The sequence below is a fragment of the Macaca mulatta genome, chromosome 1 (assembly GCF_049350105.2).
Source record: "Macaca mulatta isolate MMU2019108-1 chromosome 1, T2T-MMU8v2.0, whole genome shotgun sequence".
Classification (NCBI taxonomy): Eukaryota; Metazoa; Chordata; class Mammalia; order Primates; family Cercopithecidae; genus Macaca; species Macaca mulatta.
The window spans coordinates 7,536,597-7,561,385 of NC_133406.1; the positions used below are offsets into that span (position 1 = coordinate 7,536,597).

Here is a 24,789-nt window from a genome sequence, read left to right on the forward strand (position 1 = left end):
ATGTTCCAGCAAGGATGTGTGATGGGAAATTAACATAAATTGATTAGAGCTTCTATAAGGATTTAGAATGAAGAAAGAGGCTTGGACTGGAAATATTCATCTTAGAGATGTGGTTGTTGAAGCCATGCATGTGGATCCATAGCATATCACAAGAGTGGGATATGAGGCTTGGAACCTTAGAGGAAATAGAATCATCCGAGGAAAGGCAGAGAAATCGCACCTGGAAAGAGAACAGGACAGCAGTGGAGGGTCACGTATTTGTGAGAGAGGAGAGAGTCTGAAGCACATTAGAGTCACCAGTGTGGAATACAGTACAGTAGGAAGGTGAGCGAGTATGAGAATTAAGAATTATTGGCATTGGTATTCAGATGGATCAGGGCCTATTTTCAATCTAAAATTCCTTGAATCTAGAAACTATTTGGATGATCCTTTCAATAATCTTTTAACTCTTTCAAAAGAGCCAAAGAACAAAGTTTATGGATACAATTCTCCACTCCCAGCTTTCACCTCTGAAGTCCAAAACCTGACCCATAGTTACCCAAGCACTGTGATCATTCCTTCCTCTGGATTACATTTCAACAGCTTGTGGTTAAAGTGCATTTTCACACCGGGGTTTTTCTCAGCAGCTGAGGAAATGGAGAAAGAGGCAAACAGAATGAAATTTCAATTCTCATTTCGCTTAATGAAACTGAAATATTAATTGTTTTCTGGGAACAGTATGGTAGAGAATTTTATTCATAACAATGTTAAAATAAGTTCACTTAAATGGAATTTGACAACTGTTTGGTAACTATTTCAGTATAATTTGCTAGTAAAACAGATGAATAAAAACCAATTATTCTCATCTCAAAAAGGAAACATCCAACTGATTCCACTGTGCAAACTCTTGCATTGCTGTAATTATTAGCACCCTGGGAAAGAAGCAAGCATCTCATATTTCGGACATCGCCTCTAATCTAAGGTTTTGCTGTGATTGGAAATATTCAGCCAAGCTCCTTTCCTCATATTCTGCATGTCTCTATATCTCTTTTTAGCTAGTTTTCCGGAATTCCGATTGAAGTTGTCACAAATAGAGATTGTTGACTTTAAATCTCTTTGAAATCAAACACTGGAATAGTTAGGGGGAAAATGAGTAAGAAGCTTTGAAACCTCTCAATAAACTGAAACAAATTATTTTCAGAATTTTCTGTTTTGCCTGCTAGCACTCTAGAGAATTGAGTGAATTTCAGTTTATGAACTATTAATTATGTCCTTGTTACAACAGGAAAATATGATTTTGTCCCTATTAATGCTCATGTATTCATCTATAAATATAGCCTATTTACTGTTCTTAAAGGCACAAATCAGAATACAGGTGTCAGAGCTGGACTAGACCTCAGAGATGATTTAGTTCAAAATCCTTCATCTTAAAAAGGGAGTAACCAAGATTCTGGAAGTAAAGGTCAAATGCTTGAGGTCACACAAAGTGAAAAAATTAAAGACCAAGCTCATCAAGCTGTATACATTAATTACGTACAGTTTTTTGTATGTCAAAAAAGTACATAAAAAGAATGTTGAATTTGAAAAAAAATGGGGAAAATAAGGCAGGAGTTCTATTCCTGCCTGTACTTATCTCCCCTCTTCATCTCAATCTTGTCTTATTTTACTCTGTTTTGTTTCAGTTTGATTTGGGGTTTGAAGATTTTAACTTTCTTGCAAAATCTGACAGACCCTAAACCAAAGAAATTCATCTATGTATAAGTAGTTTGTCAAATAACTTTGAAGTAATCAGAGTTGACCTGATATGCCAAGGATATATTTTAGAAACATAACATGTGTTGGTGACATAAACTTTTAACAAAATTATGTTTATGTTTTACATAAGTGTATAGTATTACATCCTAAACAATTTTTTATAGAACGTTAGTTCTGGGATATACTCCCTCAAAAAAACTGTTCTGTTGTCAAAGACAGAAGAGTAATGCCGAATACTCTGTCTTGGGCTGTGCTGTCCTAGTGTCCAGCCACACGTAGCATTTGAGTGCTTGGAATGTGGCTATCCTAAATTGAGATGTGTTGCCTGCATTACATTTTGGCAAATTAGAACAAAAAGCATATATAAAAAGAATGACAGTGAATAACTTTCTGATATTGATTACATATTGAAATGATAATATTTTGGATATATTAGGTTAAAATATATGTATATTTTTTTGAGACAGATTTTCACTCTTGTTGCCCAGGTTGGAGTGCAATGGCGCAATCTCAGCTCACTGCACCCTCCACCTCCCGGATTCCAGAGATTCTCCTGGCTTACCTCCCGGATTCCAGAGATTCTCCTGAGTAGCTGGGATTACAGGTGCCCACCAACACACCCAGCTAATTTTTATATTTTTACTAGAGGTGGGATTTCACCATGTTGACCAGGCTGGTCTCAAACTCCTGGCCTCAGGTGATCCACCCACCTAAGCCTTCCAAAGTGCTGGGATTACAGGTGTGAGCCACTGTGCCCGGCCTAGGTTAAAGTATCTTATTAAAAATAACACCACCTTCCTTTTTTTTTTTTTTTTTTTTTTTAACACGGTTAGTATAAATTTGAAAAGTACACACGTGCCTGGTATTTGTGGCCACATGTTGGACTGTGCTGCTCTGGAAGATCCGCAATGCAGACCAAGAATATAACAAAAGCCCTGAGACGTACTGTAAGAAAAAAGGCTGAACACTTGTTTGATGCAGGATTTGTCAAACTTGTTTGGCCACACATCCTTTGTCTGTTTGCTTTGGCTTAACAATTATTAACATCTCACAGAACAGCGGATGAACCATGAAACAATCCCGCATGAAATGCCAATGTAGGGAAATCATGGAAAGACAATGTTGTCAGACGCGAGCTTGTAAAGTTAGGGAGAAGTGAGCATTTATAATTGATTAAATATGTGGAATGAAAACCTCCCACATTTGATGCCCTGTAAACAAAGAACAAACTTTATATGCCCAACAAAGAGTGAAGAGATTCAGCATTCATTTTATTGATGTATTTATGGCATTTATGAAATTGTGTGCCATGCAGCACATTCCTAATGAAAAACAATTTGGGGAACTTCTGATGTGTACACTAAGATTGTACCTTTCCCATGTTTTAAGTTCCTTAGTATTAACAGATGTTTTATATATAATATCGGAGGCAGAAGTCATAATAGTTAAAAGCATGGACTTTGGGATAAACAGACTCAAATTTAAATCCAGATTCTACCACTTATTAACAGTGTGATCCAAGCTCTCTAAGCCTCCATTTCACCATCTGTGAAACTGAAATAAAAGTAATTTCCCCCTCATAGAGTTGTTGGAAGGGTTATGCAAATCTCTGCATGTAAAACACTTAACATAGAGCTTGGTGCCTCAATGGATGTTTGCTGTTATTTTTATCTTGATAAATTGAGAGGATTTTAGAAAGACGGTGTCATAGGTCTGCTATACTGCTTTTTGTAACAGCTGTTTTGTGGGTTTTTCTTGTTGTTGTTTTGTTTTGATTTTTTTGAGTTGACGACTTGCTCTGTGGCCCAGGGCTGGAATGCAGTGGTGCAATTATACTCCTGGGCTCAAGCCATCGTCCCTCCTCAGCCTACCAAGGTGCTGGGATTACAGATGTGAGCCACTGCACCTGGCTGGTTCATTTGCTTTCTTGATATCAACTTGAATATACCTAGCAAACTGCCTCCACTCCACCCATCTACCCATCCAAAAGGCAGTCTGACAAATATAACTAAAGAAATACAATTAAGAATAATACTAAACCCTCTCTCTTATATCTAGTGAATCAACTAAAGTGAAATTTCTCATAGCCCTCCCCTCCCAGTTTAATCCCATTAGATTCAGTTACATTCAGTAGATGTATTGAGGGGATTGTGGAGAAACAAAGATAAATCATGTACAGCCTCTATTTAAAAATCAGAGTCTACTGGGCTCCATCACGAGGGACTAGTTTAAAAGACAGTAGAAATATTAAGTGGCATGCTTTGCTGGGAATAAATCTGTTTAATACAAATGCTGAGGGGAGGAAAAGCAACTACAATGTAGGCTTAAACTTAGTAAGGGATACATGGGGTGTGATTGGATTGACTATGCAAGCTACAAATTTAATTTTTAATCCAGTGGCTTTTCCATGAATAGGTAGGCCTTTTTTAGTTACACAAATTTAAAACTTCAGGGTTCTATTTTACACCTTTCTCTTTCTCAACTTTCTATATCCCCTATCTATCGATTTATTCTGTTACAAATATCATGAATCTACACCCTACTTTCCAACCACATTACTATAGCTTTATTCTTGGGCCCTTTTGTGCCCAGGGATTATGGAAACCCCTTGAAGATTGCAACCCCTTCTCAGTCTTCACACTACGGCTTTTCATCTCTCTAACAGGCAAATCTTTATTATTATTATTATTATTATTATTATTATTATTTTATTATTGAGACTGAGTCTCCCTCTATCACCCAGGCTGGAGTGCAATGGCGTGATCTCGGCTTGCTGCAATCTCTGCCTTCTGGGTTCAAGCAATTCTCCTGCCTCAGCCTCCAACGTAGCTGGGATTACAGGCATGTGCCACCACATTCAGCTAATTTTTTTTTTTTAATTTTTGTATTTTTAATAGAGACAGAGTTTCACCATATTGGCCAGACTGGTCTCGAACTCCTGACCTTGTGATCCACCTGCCTCAGCCTCCCAAAGTGCTGGGATTACAGGCGTGAGCCACCGTGCCTGGCCCAAAAGGCAAATCTAATTGTGTCACTTTGCGAATTGTTTGAGTTTATCTATCATTCCATTAGAGTGTGAGTTCTTCATCAGCGTGAACATTCATTCACTTGGTGCCTAGGAGACCATGGGGATTCAGTACATGTTAAACAAATGATTTCAGTTCAGAGAATAGTCAGTGAAGTGGGTGCTAGCACCTGTAATCCCAGCTACTCTGGAGTCTGAGGTGGGAGAATCACTTGAGTCAGGAGTTCAAGACCAACCTGGACAACATAGAAAGACTCTACCTTCAAAACAAATTTAAAAATTAGTCGTATGTGGTAGCATGTGCTGTAGTCCCAGCTTCTCGGGTGGCCAAGGTGGGAAGATAGCTTGAGCACAGGAGTTCGAAGTTGCAGTGAGCCATGATTGCACCACTGCACACCACTCTGGGTGACAGCAAGACCTCTTCTCTAAAAACTTTAGGCAATTGATATTTTCAAGAAGGACTTCGTTTATTTATTTCTTTTTTTGAGACAGGGTCTCCCTCTGTTGCCCAGGGTGGAGTGCAGTGGTACAATCGCATCACTCACATCTCACTGTAGCCTCGACCTCCCTGGCTCAAGTGATCCTTCCACCTCAGGCTCTTGAGTAGCCGGGACTATAGGTACACGCTTCCACACCCAGCTAATTTTTCATTCTTCGTAGAGATAGGGTCTCTCCATGTTGCCCAGGCTGGTCTCAAATTCCTGGGCTCAAGCGATCCTGGCCTCACCCTCTCAGAGTGCTGGGATTACAGGCATGAGCTATCATACCTAACTTCAAGAAGGACTTTGTAACATACATAGTCTTGCTCTTCATAACCCATGGAAAGGAGCAGCAAACAAATCCAGTAAATCATATGACAAGATTAGTGTCATGTGCTTTACTCAAAATGACAACTGGTAAATGAAAGCATTAGACTTACCAGTCAATAGATCCTTGTTTAGATTTTCTCTGCTTACAGAAAGGATATACTGCAAGAAAAGTAGGGTAGATACTGTTTGTTTCTGGTGAATGGACAAATATAATTCTAAGTTATTCACTCAGCAATAAAACATATTTATTATTTAGCAGAGGGTTGCAAGCTTAATTTTGTAACCATTTCGCTAAATGACCTTTTTTTTTTTTGTTTAAAAAAGAACGCTTTAGCCAAACACATATAATACAATATCCAAGTTTACACTTAGGCTTTTTCAAAGTTTAATACTTTAAAAATCAAATCCTTCTCTGGTAGCTAAAATATAATTTTCATCAAGAGAGTTCTATATCAAAAACAAATCATAAATGTAATATTTTCAGCTTAGGTCTCCAAATTTAGCTCTTAGAAAAACTTCAGTCATGACAGTATCACTAGAATCAAAGTGTTATTTCCTGAAGAGACAACTTTGAAGGCTTTCATTTCAATGTAAAAGGGGTGTGTGTGTGTGTGTATGTTGGTTGTGGTAGGGATGAAGGTTGATAGGAATAGGACCAGTCCTTGCATGGAACATGTGTTGGTTGTTTCTAACTTTATAGGACAATTCAGCAAAGCTGACCCTCCCCTGAGGCAAGGTAGGCACAGTGCCTATGGGCCTACAATACTTTTTTTTTTTTGAAACAGAGTCTTGTGCTGTTGCCCACGTTGGAGTGCAATGGAGAGATCTCAGCTCACTGCAACCTCCACCTTCCGGGTTCAAGCGATTCTCCTGCCTCAGCTTCCCAAGTAGCTGGGATTACAGGTGCCCGCCACCACAGCCAGCCAATTTTTTTTTTTTTTATTTTTAGTAGAAATGGGGTTTTGCCATGTTGGCCAGCCTGGTCTCGAACTCCTAACCTCAGGTGATCCACCGACCATGGCCACCCAAAGTGCTGGGATTACAGGGATGAGCCACATCACCAGGCCACTTTTTTCCTACTGATTTAAAAATAAACTAAATCAAAACATTTTTAAGGACTCTTAAAAGTATTATAAAAATGTTTTGATTTTAGTTTATTTTTAAATCAGAAGGAAAAAAGTGGCCGGGCATGGTGGCTCATCCCTGTAATCCCAGCACTTTGGGAGGCTGAGGCAGGCCGATCAATTGAGGTCAGGAGTTTAAGACCAACCTGGCCGATCAATTGAGGTCAGGAGTTTAAGACCAACCTGGCCAACATGGCAAAACCCCGTCCCTACTAAAAATACAAAAATTAGCTGGGCGTGGTGGCACGTGCCTGTAGTCACAGGAAGCTGAGGCAGAAGAACTGCTTGAACCCGAGAGGCAGAAGTTGCGGTGAGCCAAGATCGTGCCACTGCACTTCAGCCTGGATGACAGAGTGAGACTCTATCTCAAAAAAAAAAAAAAAAAAAGAAAGGAATAAAGAAAGAAAGAAAAGGAAAAAAAGAAAAATGTTAAGTATTATATAATAACAAATATGTAATAATAAATCCAGCATGGATTTTATTAATCTTTATACCAATGAACCCATAAAATCTAATTTTTAATATTTATTATTTTTCTAGAAAAGGAGCCCATGGAGGCCAAAGTGCCACTTGGGGCCCATTAAAGTCATAATGCAAGCTGGTAATTCATGGTGAATCTATTCTTTAAAATTTTAAAGCATATAATTTCCCAAATTATGGGACATAACAAATATTTTTAACACATATATACTAATTTATGAATCTTCACCTCATCCAAAAATAGAAGTATACATTAACAGCTAAATCTATACTTAGTGTAAAAATAACTTGGTCAGTGGTAATGACTGAAGAAGAAATTCCTGTCTTTGTATAATTTAAAATGAACAGAAACATCTTCATTCTCTTCCTCAAAGCTAAGTTATTAATAGACTGTATTTCGACAGAAATCAAACTTGTCATTTAAATTATGTTAGGAAACATTCAAATTATAAAGGTTTTTTAATTTTTAATTTTTTTTTTTTTTTAATTTTTGAGACAGGGTCTTGCTGTTGCCCAGGCTGGAGTGTGGTGGCTTGATCATGGCTTACTGCAGCCTCAACCTCCCGGGCTCAAGCGATCTTCCCACCTTAGTCTCCCAAGTAGCTGGGACTACAGGTGCCCACCACCATGCCCGGCTAATTTTTAAATTTTTTATGTAGATACAGGGTCTTGCCATGTTGCCCAGGCTGGTTTTGAACTCCTGGGCTCAAACAATCCATCTACCTTGGCCTCCCAAAGTTCTGGGATTACAGGTGTCAGCCACCGTGCTTGGCCCAAATTATGAAGATTAATTTACATGGGGAAGATATTTTCTTTCCACCTCAGTCAACTGGGAACTGAGAGACTTGTCAGCCCTGCAGGAACACCAGAGTGTCCCTTTCTTTCTTTCTTTTTTCTTTTTTTTGTTGAAACAGAGACTCGCTCTGTCGCCCAGGCTGGAGTGCAGTGGCTCGATCTCGGCTCACTGCAAGCTCCGCCTCCCGGGTTCCCGCCATTCTCCTGCCTCAGCCTCCCGAGTAGCTGGGACTACAGGCGCCGCCACCTCGCCCGGCTGGTTTTTTGTATTTTTAGTAGAGACGGGGTTTCACCATATTGGCCAGATGGTCTCGATCTTCCGACCTTATGATCCGCCCGCCTCGGCCTCCCAAAGTGCCGGGATTACAGGCTTGAGCCACCGCGCCCGGTCACGCCTATAATCGTAACACTTTTGCGAGGCCAAGAGAAGGTGGGCTCCCCGGGGATGTGAAGAAATCCCAGAGTCATGGGAATGGCGTTGTGCTCCCACGGGCGGTGGAACTGACCAGGTAAAGCAATTTTATGCAGTTCTTAAAGGGCAAGGAGGCCGCCATATTTGACTGAGATATAAAAGTGACGATAAAGAAAAACTGAAGTATGTGGGGCCCCTGTAAATTTTGCATAAACTCAATTCTTAAGAATTGAGAAGTAGCAGGAATGATGCGGGAGGGGCCGTTTCCTCCTTGTAATGCATTGAAGGCCGCAAAATGGGAACTCACACCAACACGTTCACTCTCTTGGGGAATGTATGCACACTGTCTCTCTCGCTCACACACACACACACACACACACACACACACACACACACACACACACACACGGTGGTGGGGGTGATGGTGTCAGGTCCAAGTCCCTCTCCTCATTTAGCTTTTCTGATACCTGAACCGTATCTTATCTATGGATACATTACCGGTTCAGTCTCTGAAGCGGGGACTGCTATGGTGACTTGGCCTTCCTCCGGACGTTCCTTGTTAATACAAGTGAACAGTGAGAGGATTGCGTTGATTTCACTCTCAACTCAGTGAAACAAATAAACACCCGGAAGCTGGTTAGAATTGTAGAACCTCCGCCTCCACCCCAGTCCTAATGAGTCAGACTCTGCATTTTAACAGGATCCCAGGTGAGTTTGAGAAGCACAGGTCTACTTTCAATGAGAGCTCTGCTGAGGGTCGGAGACTTAGAAGAATATGAATCTCACTCAGACTCTGCACTTCATAAAAGGAGGCATAGCTGGATAAAAATAAAGCAAGTTGGAGTTTTTCTCTTGTCGATGGATGTTTGGTGCATTCATTATCTCTCAAGAACAGAATCAGAAGGTCTAATTAGATGAAATACAGATTTCCCCCTCTTCTGTGTGTTACTGTGTGAAAGATAAGGAAAGCACACAGCAGGATAATAAGTCTGCTTTCATAAACTCTCCATCTTCATCTGGCCTCTGTTGTTTCAGAAATCGTGTAGTACCGAAAGCATTTCTGGATCATTCTATATATTCTATTATAAGCCCAATTTTGAGAAAGAGGGTGAGTTAGGGAAGGGCAACAACATCATGAAAGCTTCTAGATTGTTCTTGTACATTATGTTTGACGACAAATAAGATAGTCATCTTCTCCATCTAATTGAAAAGGAGAAAAGAGGGAAAGGGTGTCCCAGGTAGCAGGGCAGCACAAAGGCAAGAAACGGCACAATAAGAACAGTAACAGCTAATTCTTTTTGAATGTTTATTCTGATCTGGGGCTTGTTTTGAGCATCTCCTCTGAATAAACTTGCTAACTAGTATTGTATTCCTGGGGTCTAGACTAAGCCAAGCAATGTAAGAGATAGGACTGGAGAGAGAGGGGCCATCAAGCAAGAGGCAAGTTCCAGACGTTGACTTCCTTATAATCAGTGCACGAACAATGATCTCTGGGGTAAACCTACCTGAGACTTTGTCCCATAGGGAACTGCAGACTTTTTTCCTGAAAGAGAGTGGATCATTCTTGCTCTCATGGGAATACCTTGGGATACAATCTGAAATGAAACCAGAAATATTGAGTTCACTGACAGTAACATGGCATTATGCGAGAAAGATAGAAGTTGATTTTTAAATGTAATTTCAAGTATTCTCCAAGACATTTTAAAAATTGTGAAAGGCCATAGAAGCCCAACGTGGTAGAAACTCCTTCAATGAAAATGGTGATCATGAAGCTTTTAGTTTTTTTTTTAATCTTAGATCTTAGAACTGGCTTAAAATTTATCTGATCTAAATCAAATATCACAGATTGAGGAAAGTGATTTGTTGTTACAGAGGTTAAGTGATTTTCCCATCATGACAAAAAGGGAGATTATAAGGAGTAAAACCCAGGGCTCCTAACATTCAATGCAAAGTGTTTTCTTACACATGGCTGCTGCTATCTGGGAGAAAATAATAGGAATGCAAATAACACTCATATTTACTTGTATTATCAGCTCAAAGACACATTGTCACTGAAAGTAGTATCAAGAAAAATACATATATCACATCTGTTTATATTACCAAGCTACACGTAGACAGTGAAAAGGTCTATAGCATTAAGCTCATATGATGAAAATCTGCTATAGGCCCACCATTCTTTATCCAAACCCATGGGGCTTCATGGTTTCAGAATTCAGAATTTTTCAATTTTAAAAAGTAATGTAGTACCCATATGCTGATATCACATAAACCCATCCCATAATCAAACACAAAATTTCTGTAGCAAAACATATTTATGCTAAATGAGATTTTTAAAAGACTACAAAGAGTCTCATGTCAGGTCAGGTTTTGCTACTCAATGAGTGACGAGAAGCTTTCTGTTTTCAGAGTTTTTTGGAGTGTAAAATTGTGGATAAGAGATTATGGGCCTGTGCAATTGGGAAAAAAAAGGAATTTGGCTCCTCTTATCCTGGATGCCATCTTGACTCTCACTTTCTACAGGCATTGATGCACCATCCTGTTGAGAACCCAGTATCGGAAGCAATCATCCGGTTGCAGGGGCCCCCTCGGGTGCTTCAAGTGTCCAATGTTCACCCTCTTGCCAAATTTCAAATATTAAAAGCTTTAGTAGAATGAGTTTTCATGCAGAGATTCTTGGTATTAAATGGTACTTTTTAAGCCAGGATGAAATCAAATCCACGCAATTGTTGAAAAATACCAGGTATTATCTTCTATAAGAAAGATACATTAAGTACCTGATCTTCCAGGCCAACAGCTTTCAAGGCTTGTCGTCCTCTATGAGAAAGGGCTAAGTTAATGCTTCTTCCACGTGTGAAGTCAGCCACTCGAGGATCTGAGACATTGGAAGCAGACTCCATGTTATACACTCTTTATATCCTAGTCCAGGATAAGCAAAATTACCGCACCTGAACAATTGGTTCATTCAGAACCAAATTAAAGACCTTCTTAATTCTTCTAAAGAAAATGCTAACAGCAGTAAATTTATATTAAATTTAGATAGTTGGTGTTTTTTTTTTAAAAAAACTAGTTTTTCTAAAAAAATTGTTTTATTAAAGAAACTTTTTAAGTTCAGAAAATCTAAAGAAAAATAAGTCAAAGAATTAGAACCACATCCTGCAATTAATTCTTTCTCTCCCTTCCTTCCTTCCTTCCTTCCTTCCTTCCTTCCTTCCTTCCTTCCTTCCCTCCTTCCTTCCCTCCTTCCATTCTTTCCCTTCCTTCCTTCCTTCCTTCCTTCCTTCCTTCCTTCCTTCCTTCCTTCCTTCCTCCTTTCCTTCCTTCCTTCTCTTCCTTCCTTCCTTCCTTCCTTCCTTCCTTCCTTCCTTCCTTCCTTCCTTCCTTCTTTCTTTCTCTTTCTTTTTTCCTTCCTTCCTTCCTTCCCTCCTTCCTTCCTTCCTTCCTTCCTTCCTTCCGCCACGCTGGAGCACAGTGGCGCAATCTTGCCTCATTGCAACCTCCGCCTCCTGGGTTCAAGCAATCCTACCACACACCACCACACCAAGCTAATTATTGTATTTTTTGTAGAGATGGAGTTTTACCATGTTGCCCAGGCTGGTCTGAAACTCCTGGCCTCAAGCGATCCACCTGCCCTGGCCTCCCACAGTGCCAGGAGCCACCATGCCAAGCCTTCATCCTGCATTTTTCACTATGGACGTACCTTCCCTAGCTTCATATACATCAATCTGGAAATTCCTCTTTGCAAGAAAGCATGCTTGTAATGAGCCGACCTAGAAATTAACAAAAAAAATTAAATATTTATCTGATTCCACAAATATAGGGAATTTTTAGCAGCAAAATGAAGCATCATGTGTGGCTATATTTTACTAGCCTCACATCATGTGTGGTCATATTTTACTAGCCTCATTTATCACATTGATTTACTCAATTTCTGCTGAAAAGCATCAGTGGCAAAAATAGCAATATTATTCAAGATTAAGTAATACAATTTTAGAAGTCTTTTTTTTTTACTTTTTTATAGTGAGATAATTTTCAAACAGAAAGAACATAAAACATATATAGCTTACAGAATAATTAGAAAGCAATTCTTTATAACCTTACATCCGTTATAACCACTACTCTGGTCAAAAAGTAGAATAGCGTCATTCCTCCAAAACTCCCCCCACCTCCTCCCCAGTTATAGTCCCCTTCCTCTCACAAAGAGGTAAATATTATTCTGACTTTTGTAATAACCCATTCTTGCTTTTTTATATTTTAGCCTTTAGGTGTACATATTTCTAAGCAATATACTTTAATTTTACCCATTAAAATTTTTTAAAGTTTTTTTTTTAGAGATGGGGTCTCACTATACTGCCCAGGCTGGTCTCAAACTTGTGGGCTCAAGTGATTCTCCCACCTTGGCTTCTCAAAGTGCTAGAATTATAGGCATGAGCCACTGTGCTCAGCCATTTACCCATTTTTTAACCATATAGTTAGAATTACCGTGTGTGTGTGTGTGTGTGTGTGTGTGGTTTGTTTTTGCATCTTGCTTCTTTAAGGCAACATTATGGGATTCATTTACATGATTACATGTAAACTTAAGGTCATCCATTTTTTTTATTACTGTATGATTCTTCATTACATGAAAGATCACAGATCATCCATTCTACTGTCAAAGGACACTTCAGTTGTTTCTGGTCTGGGAATATGTTAACAATGCTTCAAAGAACATTTTTTTGTGTGCAGGAATTCTGGTACATATATGATGATATTTTTTTCGAGGGTTCTATGCATGGAAATGGAATATCCGGTCAAAAGTTTATGTGCCTTTACTTTTATGATGCCAAACTGTTTCAAAATTTGTTCGTAATGTGTTTTCCCACCAGCAGCTTCTCAGAATTTATCTTTGCTAGCACTTGATGTTCTCAAACTTTTCATTATTGTGGAGTGGGAGGGTGCAACCTGGTAAGTCGGAGAGGAATGTAGTTTTAATTTGCATATGCTTAATTACTAGGGAAGTTGAGCACTTTTGTTTTGTTTTGTTTTGTTTTGAGACAGAGTTTCGCTCTGTCACTGAGGCTGGAGTGCAGTGAGCACTTTTTCGTATATTGATTGGCTGTTTGGATCTCCTCTTTTACCAAGCATCTGTTTAGGTCTTTTGCCCATTTTCTACTGGATTGCCTATCTTTTTTCTTTTCTTTCTTTTTCTTTTTTCTTTTCTTTTTTTAGTTGTTCATAGAGTCTGAATATAGAGTCTTTGTCATTTTTAAACATGAAAAATATCTTCTTCCATTCTGTGCTTTGCTTCTTAAATGCTATAGTCTATTTTGAGGATGAGAAGCTGTTTATTTTAATGTAACCATATTCATCCATCTTTTATTATTAATGCAATTACAATTGTCATTTTATTTTTAATGCAATTACAAATGTCTTGTTCAAGAGATCTTTGCCTATTCTGAGATCATAAAGAATTTTTTCTGATCTATTGTCTTCTTAAAGCTTTATAGTGTTGTCTTCCCAGTAGCTTTATATAGGTTGTCGTAGTTTACTACCTCATCACTAGCAACTTATATTTGGTAAAGTCATCTGTATATAATTATCATACTTGAATTTTCAACAGTAATCAATACTGTTAACTAGACGTTCTGGAAACACTAACCTTCTCTCATTTTCTGGTTTTCTTCATACATCTCTGGCCAGTCCCACTTTTCCTCTTTCACCATTGCAAAGACAGACAAATATTGGAGTTTCTCAAATCTCCATCCAAGTCTGTCTTCTCCATCCATGATGATATGAAAATTTATATCTCCTATCCAGATCTGTTTTTCGAGCTCATGCATACAAATATTTAAGTGATATAGCTTGTGGTATATCTCAAAGCACCTCAAAATCAACAGATCCTAATTGAAACTTGGAATCATCCCCTCCCATCTCATCAGTTCTCTCCACATATTCCCTATGTAAGTGAATGATATGCCATCCATCCAGTTGCACAAACTAGAAAGCTAGGAGTCACTGTCTCTCCTTGATACTCCACTCCCAGTTCTGCCAATTCTACCTAAAAATGTTTTTCCATCTACTCATCTCTTTTCATTTTCACCTTTCTGCCTCTAGTTATTGGAATCATTATGCTTGACTAATATCAAATTTTCTGTGATTCTACCAGCATTTATCTTGCCTCTTTCCAATTTATTTTCCACAAGCAGTCATTTAGGGTGATGGTGTAATAGGTCATTTGAACTAATACCTCTACTGAGAGGAAAAGGAGATGCAGAGAGATGAACTTGGCATTTGGAGCCATGCCTATAGGCATCTACGAATGCAAGAGAGGCTGAGGACTTTAGTAGAATTTTTGACAGACTCATGAAACTAGAAGTACAATATTTGGAGTCTGGGACACTCCCACACCCCTTGCTCAGGAGGGCAGGTTCTGATAAACCCCTTAGGTTTTAGATCAGGACCCTAAACAGGTACATCCCAGGAGAAGGACAAACTGGAAGGAAACCAGTAGTCCAAGGGCCTGTCTGGAAATCATCTCTAGTCCTGATCAGATTGCATTAATTTTTGATTACTGGTAATCACAGCCACCCAAAAGAAACAAACATAAATCCTCTCTGGAAAAAAAATGACATCACCATAGGCCTCAGATTTTCCCCATGTTTTAAAATATACAAATCTAATCATGTCACCCTTCTGCCCCAGCCTTGCTATCTTTCTTTTAGCCATTGTATTCACCATACTGCCCCTCACTGAGGGGTTTAGCGTGTATTATATCCATGGCCAGAAATGTTATCTTTCCTCTTTACATAGTAAACTTCCATTCATCCTCCAGGTCTCCACTCAGTTTCACTCCCTAAAAAAAGACTTCCTGGGCCACCCTACCTCAAATCTCACAACTATGAGTTCTCACAGTGCTTTGAACTTTATCTTTGGGGTAAATTGCATCCTTCCAACTTCATATGTTCAAGTCCTAACCCCCAGTACTGTAAGAATGTGACATTATTTGGAGATAGGATCCTAATATAGGTAATCAAGTTAAGATGATATCATTAGGGTGGGCCTTAGTCCAATATGACTTGTGTCTTTATAAAAAGGGGAATCAGACATGCATTGAGGAAAGATGATGTGAAGAGACACAGAGAGAAGACTTCCATCTACAAGCCATGGAGAGGGACCTGGAACAGATCTTTCCCTCATAGCTCTCGGAAGGAACCAACCCTGCCGACACCTTGATTTTGGACTTCTAGCACCAGAACTGTGAGACAATACATTTCTGTTTCTTGAGCTACCCGGTTTGTGGTAATTCATTTTGGCAAGCCTAGCATACTAATACAAAGAGCTTACCACAATGGAAAATTTACATCTTTAGAGTGCTTCTGTAATCAATATCTGTCTATCCTTTTAAGCTATCAACAGATTTTGCTCACCATTTTATTCCTAGCATCTACCATTGTGTTTGTAACATAGTAAGTGCTTTATATGTATTTGTTCAGTGTAAAAATAATGGTAGAGATTACATTTTTAAGTAAAGTTTGTAACCAAGTGAAGCCAAAATTTATTGAGCACCTACTAAATATAACTTAATCTGCTAAATTTTAGGGAGTCAAAGGTTACCAGGATAAGTCCTTGTGCCCAGTAAACACCCTATTTAGTAAAAAGAGACAAACATAAAAACGTATCAATGCTTAATGAACCACGTTTGAGTATGGAAGCCCACTTCTTACATTAAAAATTTGCAGATTCTTTTATATTATTTGAATTTCTAACATGTATTATTTAAAAATATATAATAAATTTCATCACAAATCATCTACATATACTTTAAAAATAATTATGTGTTTAAGTCATATTATTTTATCCTACTTACTCAAAATTTTGTATGCATGTTATTTCACAGACCCCTTGCAAAATAGTTCTGGGCTCACAGGTAAAAATCAATGTAAAGAACGAAAAGAATAAGTGAGGTCCTAGAAAACACACATGAAAAAGATTATTTTTGCCTTGACGATTGTGGCAAATTGTATTTTTCAAAGATGGTCATGATGATATCCCTTATCCTACATACTCTTCTCCAGTGTGATCTTGATACTCCTTCATCAACACATGGGGTTTATTTCTACAATCTCTTTTTTTTTTTTTTTTTTTAATTTATTTATTATTATTATACTTTAAGTTGTAGGGTACATGTGCATAACGTGCAGGTTTGTTACATATGTATACTTGTGCCATGTTGCTGTGCTGCACCCATCAACTCGTCATTTACATCAGGTATAACTCCCAATGCAATCCCTCCCCCCTCCCCCCTCCCCATGATAGGCCCCGGTGTGTGATGTTCCCCTTCCTGAGTCCGAGTGATCTCATTGTTCAGTTCCCACCTATGAGTGAGAACATGCGGTGTTTGGTTTTCTGTTCTTGTGATAGTTTGCTAAGAATGATGGATTCCAGCTGCATCCAAGTCCCTACAAAGGACTCAAACTCATCCTTTTTTATGGCTGCATAGTATTCCATGGTGTATATGTGCCACATTTTCTTAATCCAATCTGTCACTGATGGACATTTGGGTTGATTCTCTAATACCATAAAAATCCTAGAGGAAAACCTAGGTAGTACCATTCAGGACATAGGCATGGGCAAAGATTTCATGTCTAAAACACCAAAAGCAACAGCAGCAAAAGCCAAAATTGACAAATGGGATCTAATTAAACTAAAGAGCTTCTGCACAGCAAAAGACACTACCATCAGAGTGAACAGGCAACCTACAGAATGGGAGAAAATTTTTGCAATCTACTCATCTGACAAAGGGCTAATATCCAGAACCTACAAAGAACTCAAACAAATTTACAAGAAAAAAACAAACAACCCCATCAAAAAGTGGGCAAAGGACATGAACAGACATTTCTCAAAAGAAGACATTCATACAGCCAACAGACACATGAAAAAATGCTCATCATCACTGGCCATCAGAGAAATGCAAATCAAAACCACCATGAGATACCATCTCACACCAGTTAGAATGGCAATCATTAAAAAGTCAGGAAACAACAGGTGCTGGAGAGGATGTGGAGAAATAGGAACACTTTTACACTGTTGGTGGGATTGTAAACTAGTTCAACCATTATGGAAAACAGTATGGCGATTCCTCAAGGATCTAGAACTAGATGTACCATATGACCCAGCCATCCCATTACTGGGTATATACCCAAAGGATTACAAATTATGCTGCTATAAAGACACATGCACACGTATGTTTATTGCAGCACTATCTACAATCTCTTAAATCTAGAAGGGCCTGTGATCGCTTTGACCAAAACAAATGCAGTAGAAATTACCCTTGAGTTATTTTCAAGCATAGTCCTTAACTGGTCCAGAAGTTTCTGCTTCTTTCTTTTAGGAAGTCAATTATCACAAAAGACAACAGGGTCAGGAGAGTTGGAATGAAGACACAGGAGGTTCATTTATTAGATTGGTGCAAAAGGAATCGCAGTTTTTACCATTAACCACAATTACTTTTGCATCAGCCTAATAGAAATGAATCTCTCTTACTGAGAAAACAGGTAGGGAGGAAGGCAAGTAGGATGCTAAAGCCACAATCTAAACATCAAGTGATCAGTGAAAATCTAATGTAGGGAAATGGCCTAAAAGGAGAGAGACTGAGATTCAGAAGCAAGAAATCCATTCACCCATCTCCTAAAAATTCAACCACAGTAAAGGAGCTACAATATATAATGCTGCAAACAAAGCTCTCAGTAACCGTGGTGGAAAAGGATCAGCTCCAAGCCAATGATGGGCCAATGGTCTGGTTGCATGGGTTTGTTATGTTCCTTTTCTTTGATGAAAATTGATTGCAGGATCTCAGAAAAGGAGGGATAACCAGGGTGGAGATTCTGCCTCAATCATTCTAAGGTTGGAAGGTGCCAATTCATACCTTTCCAACACTTATGTGTTTGCCAGTTGAACATGTATTAATGGTTTTTATGGGAGAATAAGGGATCTCGGGTAGTGTGGGCACAGTAAGATTAAATCTAACTTAGGCTCATGAAAATATTAAGTGCTAGAGAGGATAAGGCCTAATGGGATCTCTTACACATGGCTTGTAATTATCTTTTCAAGTTGAATATTCACATATTGAACAAATCAGCAATTCCTCTTAAAGGCATATACACAAGAGAAACTTTTGCTATATGTATGTCAGGTGACATGTGCCAGGCTGTTCAATGTAGTGCCTTTCATAGCTAAAACAGACAAGTAAAAAAGCTGGAAATAGCCCAAATGACTATCAGAGAGGAATGGATGAACACATTATGGCATATCCACACAATGAAATATGATATGAATATATTAGCAATACTATATGTGAAAAAATAAGACTCAGATGATTTTATACCACATGATACAAAATAAAAATAATCAGGACTAAACTATAGATATATGCAAATATATAATTTTTTAAACACATAGCTAGTATTTATATGTACATGTATATATGAGATAAATATGTAAATAATATATGATAAAATGATATATAAAAAGGCAAAGGAGTGATAAATAAGATTTGGCATAATGCTTCTAATGGGTGGGGGAGAAGTACAGAGCAATCTACCACTTCTTGTGTTGAGTAGTAGATTCATGACTGCTTACTATTATTATTATTAATAAACAAACAAAGAAGTAAAAGTGTTTTCTCCAAGACCCGTCATAATAGTGTGTAATAAAAGCTTGTATGAATATGATCCCAATTCTGTGTAACTGAAGTTCAAATAAATTTAAGGAAAAAATACATTGGTAGGTGTTATGTCGGTTCAGCCGTAAGAGGTAGTAATGTGTGTGGCTAACAATAAAGCTTTCAGACTGTAATTTTCTTTCCCCTCTCACTTTCTGTAAAAAGTGCTTAATTGGGAATAACTGTCAGTGCCATCTTGAGTTGTTATGCTGGCAAGAAGGACTAAGACACAAATATATAAGTGGAAAGGAAATGTGGTGCGTAAAGCTTGCTAAGCCCACCACAAACTCTTGGTTAAGGCACAGCTGGATTCCTGAACATAAATAGTCAAGGAGGATGGCACATGAGAGAAGAAATTGGACAGAGTTAGACAGCTGAGAGAAATAAAACAGATTTTTTGATTCTGGTTCTGAGGGTAAAACCTTAATAGAGACAGGACAGTTCCCAGTAAGGACATGAACAATTATGAAAAGTTTCTGTGTTTGTTTTGAAACACTAAACGTTCACAAGAGTGAGATGTTTGCTCACAAAATAATTTTGCAAATTAAACATTTTATGAATAACCAGTCTAGTCTGTTTGTGTGTACAAGACTCTGAGGACATTCCTTGGTTACACAATTACGGATTTACCCAATTTGTCATTCTCTCGCTTCTCCACTTTCTTCTTCTGTCTCTTCATACTTCCTTATTTACAGGTCGTGTGCTTTTGACCCCATCTCGGTCCATTAAAGGGATGCCTAACCTACCACTTAAAAATACTATTTGAATATTTCCTTTCTGTAAATGGTGAGGTATGCTTCTCCTGTCTTCCGTTGCTTAGGTTTTCTGTCAGTTCCCATGTGACCCCTGTAGCAGCAATTGTTCAAGTAGCCAGTGATCATGAGAAAACGGTAAACCATTTAAATTGATAGATGTTGACCCTTGAATCTTACATTGAACTGATACGCAACAACAACAAATAAAACACAAAGGGGAAACAGGATTATAAAACTTCCATACATTTTATGTCTTTTCATATAATGTGTTTGAAATTAATCTGATAGTGCAATATTAAACATGTGTCAACTACTTTTGACTTGATGAAGCATATAACACCTTCCCTAATCCTTAAGAATCATGAATGTTTCTGAGTTTTCTGTCTATCTGACTTTTAAAAAACTTGTTAATAGTTTTTGAAATCCATATTTGGTCATGAAACTATAGTTTACTGTCTCAAGAATTTGATCTTTGGGTATATCAATGCAATGAGAAGAATCAGACTGTTAACTCTACTTACAATGCAATAAGCACATCAAAGTGTCTTCATACTTTGTTAGTAACTATTACATCTTCCAGAAGTGCATATGTTATGCCAAATATTGTTTTATTATTTTATCCTTACTCTGAGTTCTCTAATCTGTGTCATCTGGAATTGGTCTTTAAAGCCAAGCAGTGGTCTTGATTTTCCCTCTTATGAGAAGGTGAATGACTCACATTCCATGAGTGCTCTTAAGAAAATTTATGACTTACTCTAGTCTTGATCTTTGTCCTGAACTCCATCTGTGACTACTGAACCTGTCTATAGGTCCCTCTCAACATAGCTAAAATTTGACTTATTCCCATTCCTCAACCCTCTCTTTCTCCTTCTTCTGTATTCTGTATTCCATAAACTTTCTTCCTCCTTATATATTTCATATCTTAGAGACTAGCAATTGCACTCACTAATTCACCCAACCAGGATAGCTCGGTGAACATTTAACACCCATCTCTACCTACTAGTGTACATGAAATTAGGCAATATGTCCTACTGATTGTTCCTCTTCAGTCTCTCTCACAACAGATCTTCTGCCACCCACAGCTCTGTCCTTACATGGGTCCCTCATTAGCTTTTACCAGGCTACTGCAACAGTTTTCTAATAACCCTCTTTCCCAGTCTCTATGCATTCAGTCTGCACTCTGCACTAGAACTAGTCATCTTTTTTTTTCCTTTTCAGACAGGGTCTTGTTCTGTCACCCAGGCAGGCATACAAGGCTGGGATCATAGTTTACTGCAACCTTGAAGTCCTGGGCTCAAGTGATCTCCTGCCTTGGCCTCCCAAATAGCTGTGATTACAGGTGTGCTGCTATGCCTGGCTAATTTTTTAAATTTTTGTAGAGACAGGATCTTGCTATGTTGCCAAGGTTGGTCTCAAAACCCTGGGCTCATGTGATCCTTCTGCCTCAGCCTCCCAAAGTGCTGGTATTATAGACATGAGCCATCATGCCCAATCACTAATTATCTTCTTCTTCTTTTTTTTTTTTCTTCTTTTTTTTTTTTTTGAGACGGAGTCTCGCTCTGTCACCACCCAGGCTGGAGAGCAGTGGCGTGATCTCTGCTCACTGCAAGCTCTGCCTCCTGGGTTCACACCATTCTCCTGCGTCAGCTTCCCAAGTAGCTGGGACTATAGGTGCCCACCACCACGCCCAGCTAATTTTTTGTATTTTTAGTAGAGACGGGGTTTCACTGTGTTAGCCAGGATGGTCTCGATCTCCTGACCTCATAATCTGCCCGCCTCGGCCTCCCAAAGTGCTGGGATTACAGGCGTGAGCCACCGCGCCCCGCCTCACTAATTATCTTCTAAATCAGACATTGAATGATGTATTTTTGTCTTACTGTTGTTTATTAGCTCCTCATCTTTTCAGGATAAAATTCCAAATTTTCAACATGACATAATAGATTCTTACATGTGATCCCTACCTCTTTCTCCAGTTCATGATGCACTATTCTCATGCACCATCTGTAATAGGCATACTGAATTTACTATATGTTTTCTGAATATGCCATGCACTTTTATTCTTCCATGCCTTTGAATACTATCCTTCAGTTTTTGGAAAGTGTCTACCTTTCCTTTAAGACTCATATCCTCAGTGTAGTTTTTCCTGATACCTCTACTCCTCCAAAAGACTTGTTTGCCTTTTCTTCTGTAATTTTACATATATATGTATAGATGTGTTTTAATGTCTCAAGTACCTTGAATTATTTATTTATAGTCTTGTCTGACTTCACCAGGCAGTAAATTCCCAGAGAGGAATAATATTTGTATGGCTTGTGTTTTGTCTATCTTTTTATCTCTGATATAAACCACAAATTCTAATGAATTAGAAAATACAGGTAAATGTGAAGAAAAGAGTAATTTCTCACAATTTTACCACCAGTGGCAACCAATATTAACATTTTCTATGTATGTAAAATACATGACATTTCTTTTCAAAATGGTAACAGGTTGTATATTTTCTTTCATAATTTTTTTCAAAAAATAAAAAGTGTACTCTAAATACGTTTCCATGTCAAAAGATGTCGGAAGAAAAAGTATTTAATACTTGCCTTACATTTTATTGTATGCTTATATTTGGATACTCAAGTTATTTTAATTCTTTAGCATTATAAATGATTGTATGACGCATACACATGTCTTTTGATAAAATCTCACTAATGAAATGGCCACCAAAGGGCAATTTTGAATAAAAGGGATTGAAACACTGGCAAATCCTGAGCTCTAACACCCTCTTTCTCTCTGCCCCGTTGGCTCCTGGGCCTTGTTACTAGTGGGGGAATGGAGTAAGGATAACAGGGGAATGAGAAAACAAAGAGGTAAAGAAGAGAGTCTGAAGTGAGCTGGGGAGAGAATGTTGATGGTCTAGAGTGTAAGAGGAGCCTGCTCCATCTTCTTTTGTCTTGCTTTTGGAATAACTGCAAAGCACATGAAAAAGATTCAGATTGAGTGGGGCAAGATTATTCAGAAGGTTTTGTTGCGAGTTTTGAATACACTCCAGATTTGGTGTTTTTGAGAGCCCACATTAGTTTCTATTTGCTTTTAATTTCTCATTGGCTGAAGGCCAATTGTTTCTCTGAATGCAATGTCATGCTTAGGTCAACTTCAAGGGTGAGGTAGCTATTACTGCTTTCTGCAAATCCCTGCCCCCGACCTTTTTTGTTTGTTTGTTTGTTTGTTTGAGACAGGGTCTTGCTCTGTCACCCAGGCTGGAGTGCAGTGGCATGATCTGGGCTCACTGCAACCTCCACCTCCCAGGTTCACGTGATTCTCCTGTCTCAGCCTCCTGAGTAGCTGGGAATACAGGCACGTGCCACCACACTTGGTTTATGTTTTGTGTGTTTTGGTAGAAACAAGTTTTCACCGTGTTGTCCAGGCTGGTCTTGAACTCCTGAGCTCAGGTGATCTACCCGCCTAGGCCTCCCAAAGTGCTAGGATTACAGGCATGAGCCACCATGCCTGGCCAAATCCTCCATATTTGTGAGACTACAGATGTGTATATTTTCAAGTTCTTTTCCAGGAAAAAAATACCAGCTTAGATTACCATCAACAGTGTATGAGGGTGCTGCTTTTTGTTTTTTCTTTGAGTGGACAGATAGAGGACTAGATAAATGCCTGAGTAATATGGACAGAAGGGAAATAATCTGAGAGTATTTGGGAGGAGGATAGGCCAAATGAGAAGGAACGAAAGACACACTCTTTGCAGGTACTTAACAAAGTTTGGAGCTATCTAAAGTTGTTGGTTCCATTCCAGATACTTCTCACCAGATAGCAAATGAAGGAATCTCTGAGGGATGAATTCCCTGAGGGGAGAGTGGGATTTATAACGCACAGCCACAAAGAAATCCACTCCATCTCTGTTTTAAGAAGGTGCTAGATATGGGGCACTAATGAGAGTTTTTCATATTTAAGAAGGCTCAGAGCCTATGAAATAGAAAACTGAAACCCAGGGCTAACATGGTGAGGCCCACCAAACTTAGCCTGCCTTGCTTGCTTTTTACTGCTTACTTCTAGTTGATCTCAAAGCCCATAGAGCTAAAAGTCATGTAGCCAAACAATATACATCTAATCTGTCACTAGCTTCCTCATAGACAACATCTCTGGCATAAGTCACTATGGTAATGGTTGCTTAAAGGTTTTTTTTGTTTTTTGTTTTCAAGAACTAGGCTGGCAGCTCTTATCCAGTTTAAACTACTTGAGAGAGGCCACCAACCCTCTTTCCACCTCCCCCATTGACTCCTGGACCTTATTACCGTGGAATAAGGTTAATAGGAGAATGAGAAAGCAGATAGAAGAAGGAAAGAAGAGAGTTGCAGGCCCTTCAACTGGGCCTGCACAAATGCCCAAGAATTGACTTTCTGACACCAGAAGGCCAAAAACTTCACCTTCAGAGCATGCTAATGCCACCATTTTCTGAACATGTGTCCTATGAAGACTTGTGAACCTCGATTATGTGTGCTCAGACCACCTATTACTTCATTTTCCCCACTGCTAATCACCTCTCCCCATACCTTAAACAACTCCGCTTCTTTACCCCATAAATATCTCTAAGCCCTATCTTCGGAGAGGTGGATTTGAAAGCTGTTCTTCCATCTCCTTGCTGGGCTGTCCTGTGAATAAAATCTTCTCTTTACTGCAAAACTTGTTGATATGGTTTGGCTGTGTCCCCACCCAAATCTCATCTTGAATTGTAGCTCCCATAATCCCCATGTGTTGTGGGAGGGACCCAGCGGGAGGTAATTGAATCATGGGATTGGGTCCTTCCCATGCTGTTCTTGTGACAGTGAATGAGTCTCATGAAATCTGATGATTTTATAAAAGGGAGTTCCCCTGCACGCCCTCTCTTGCCTGCCACCATGTAAGACATGCCTTTTGCCTTTCGCCATGATCGTGAGGCCTCCCCAGTCACATGGAACTGTGAGT

At 38.9% G+C, this 24,789-nt stretch overlaps 1 protein-coding gene across 1 annotated transcript in view; it reads right to left on the reverse strand.

The window, feature by feature from the left end:
* Nucleotides 1-24,789, reverse strand: part of KMO (kynurenine 3-monooxygenase) — a 59,662-nt gene that overhangs the window by 29,108 nt on the left and 5,765 nt on the right. Inside the window, exons 2-6 of the mRNA XM_001093900.5 lie at nucleotides 12,077-12,146; nucleotides 11,154-11,251; nucleotides 9,885-9,974; nucleotides 5,679-5,727; nucleotides 539-626 (exon numbers count right to left, since the gene is read on the reverse strand). Of these exons, the coding sequence (XP_001093900.1) occupies nucleotides 539-626; nucleotides 5,679-5,727; nucleotides 9,885-9,974; nucleotides 11,154-11,251; nucleotides 12,077-12,146 (395 nt within the window). The remainder of the gene's footprint in view (nucleotides 1-538; nucleotides 627-5,678; nucleotides 5,728-9,884; nucleotides 9,975-11,153; nucleotides 11,252-12,076; nucleotides 12,147-24,789) is intronic.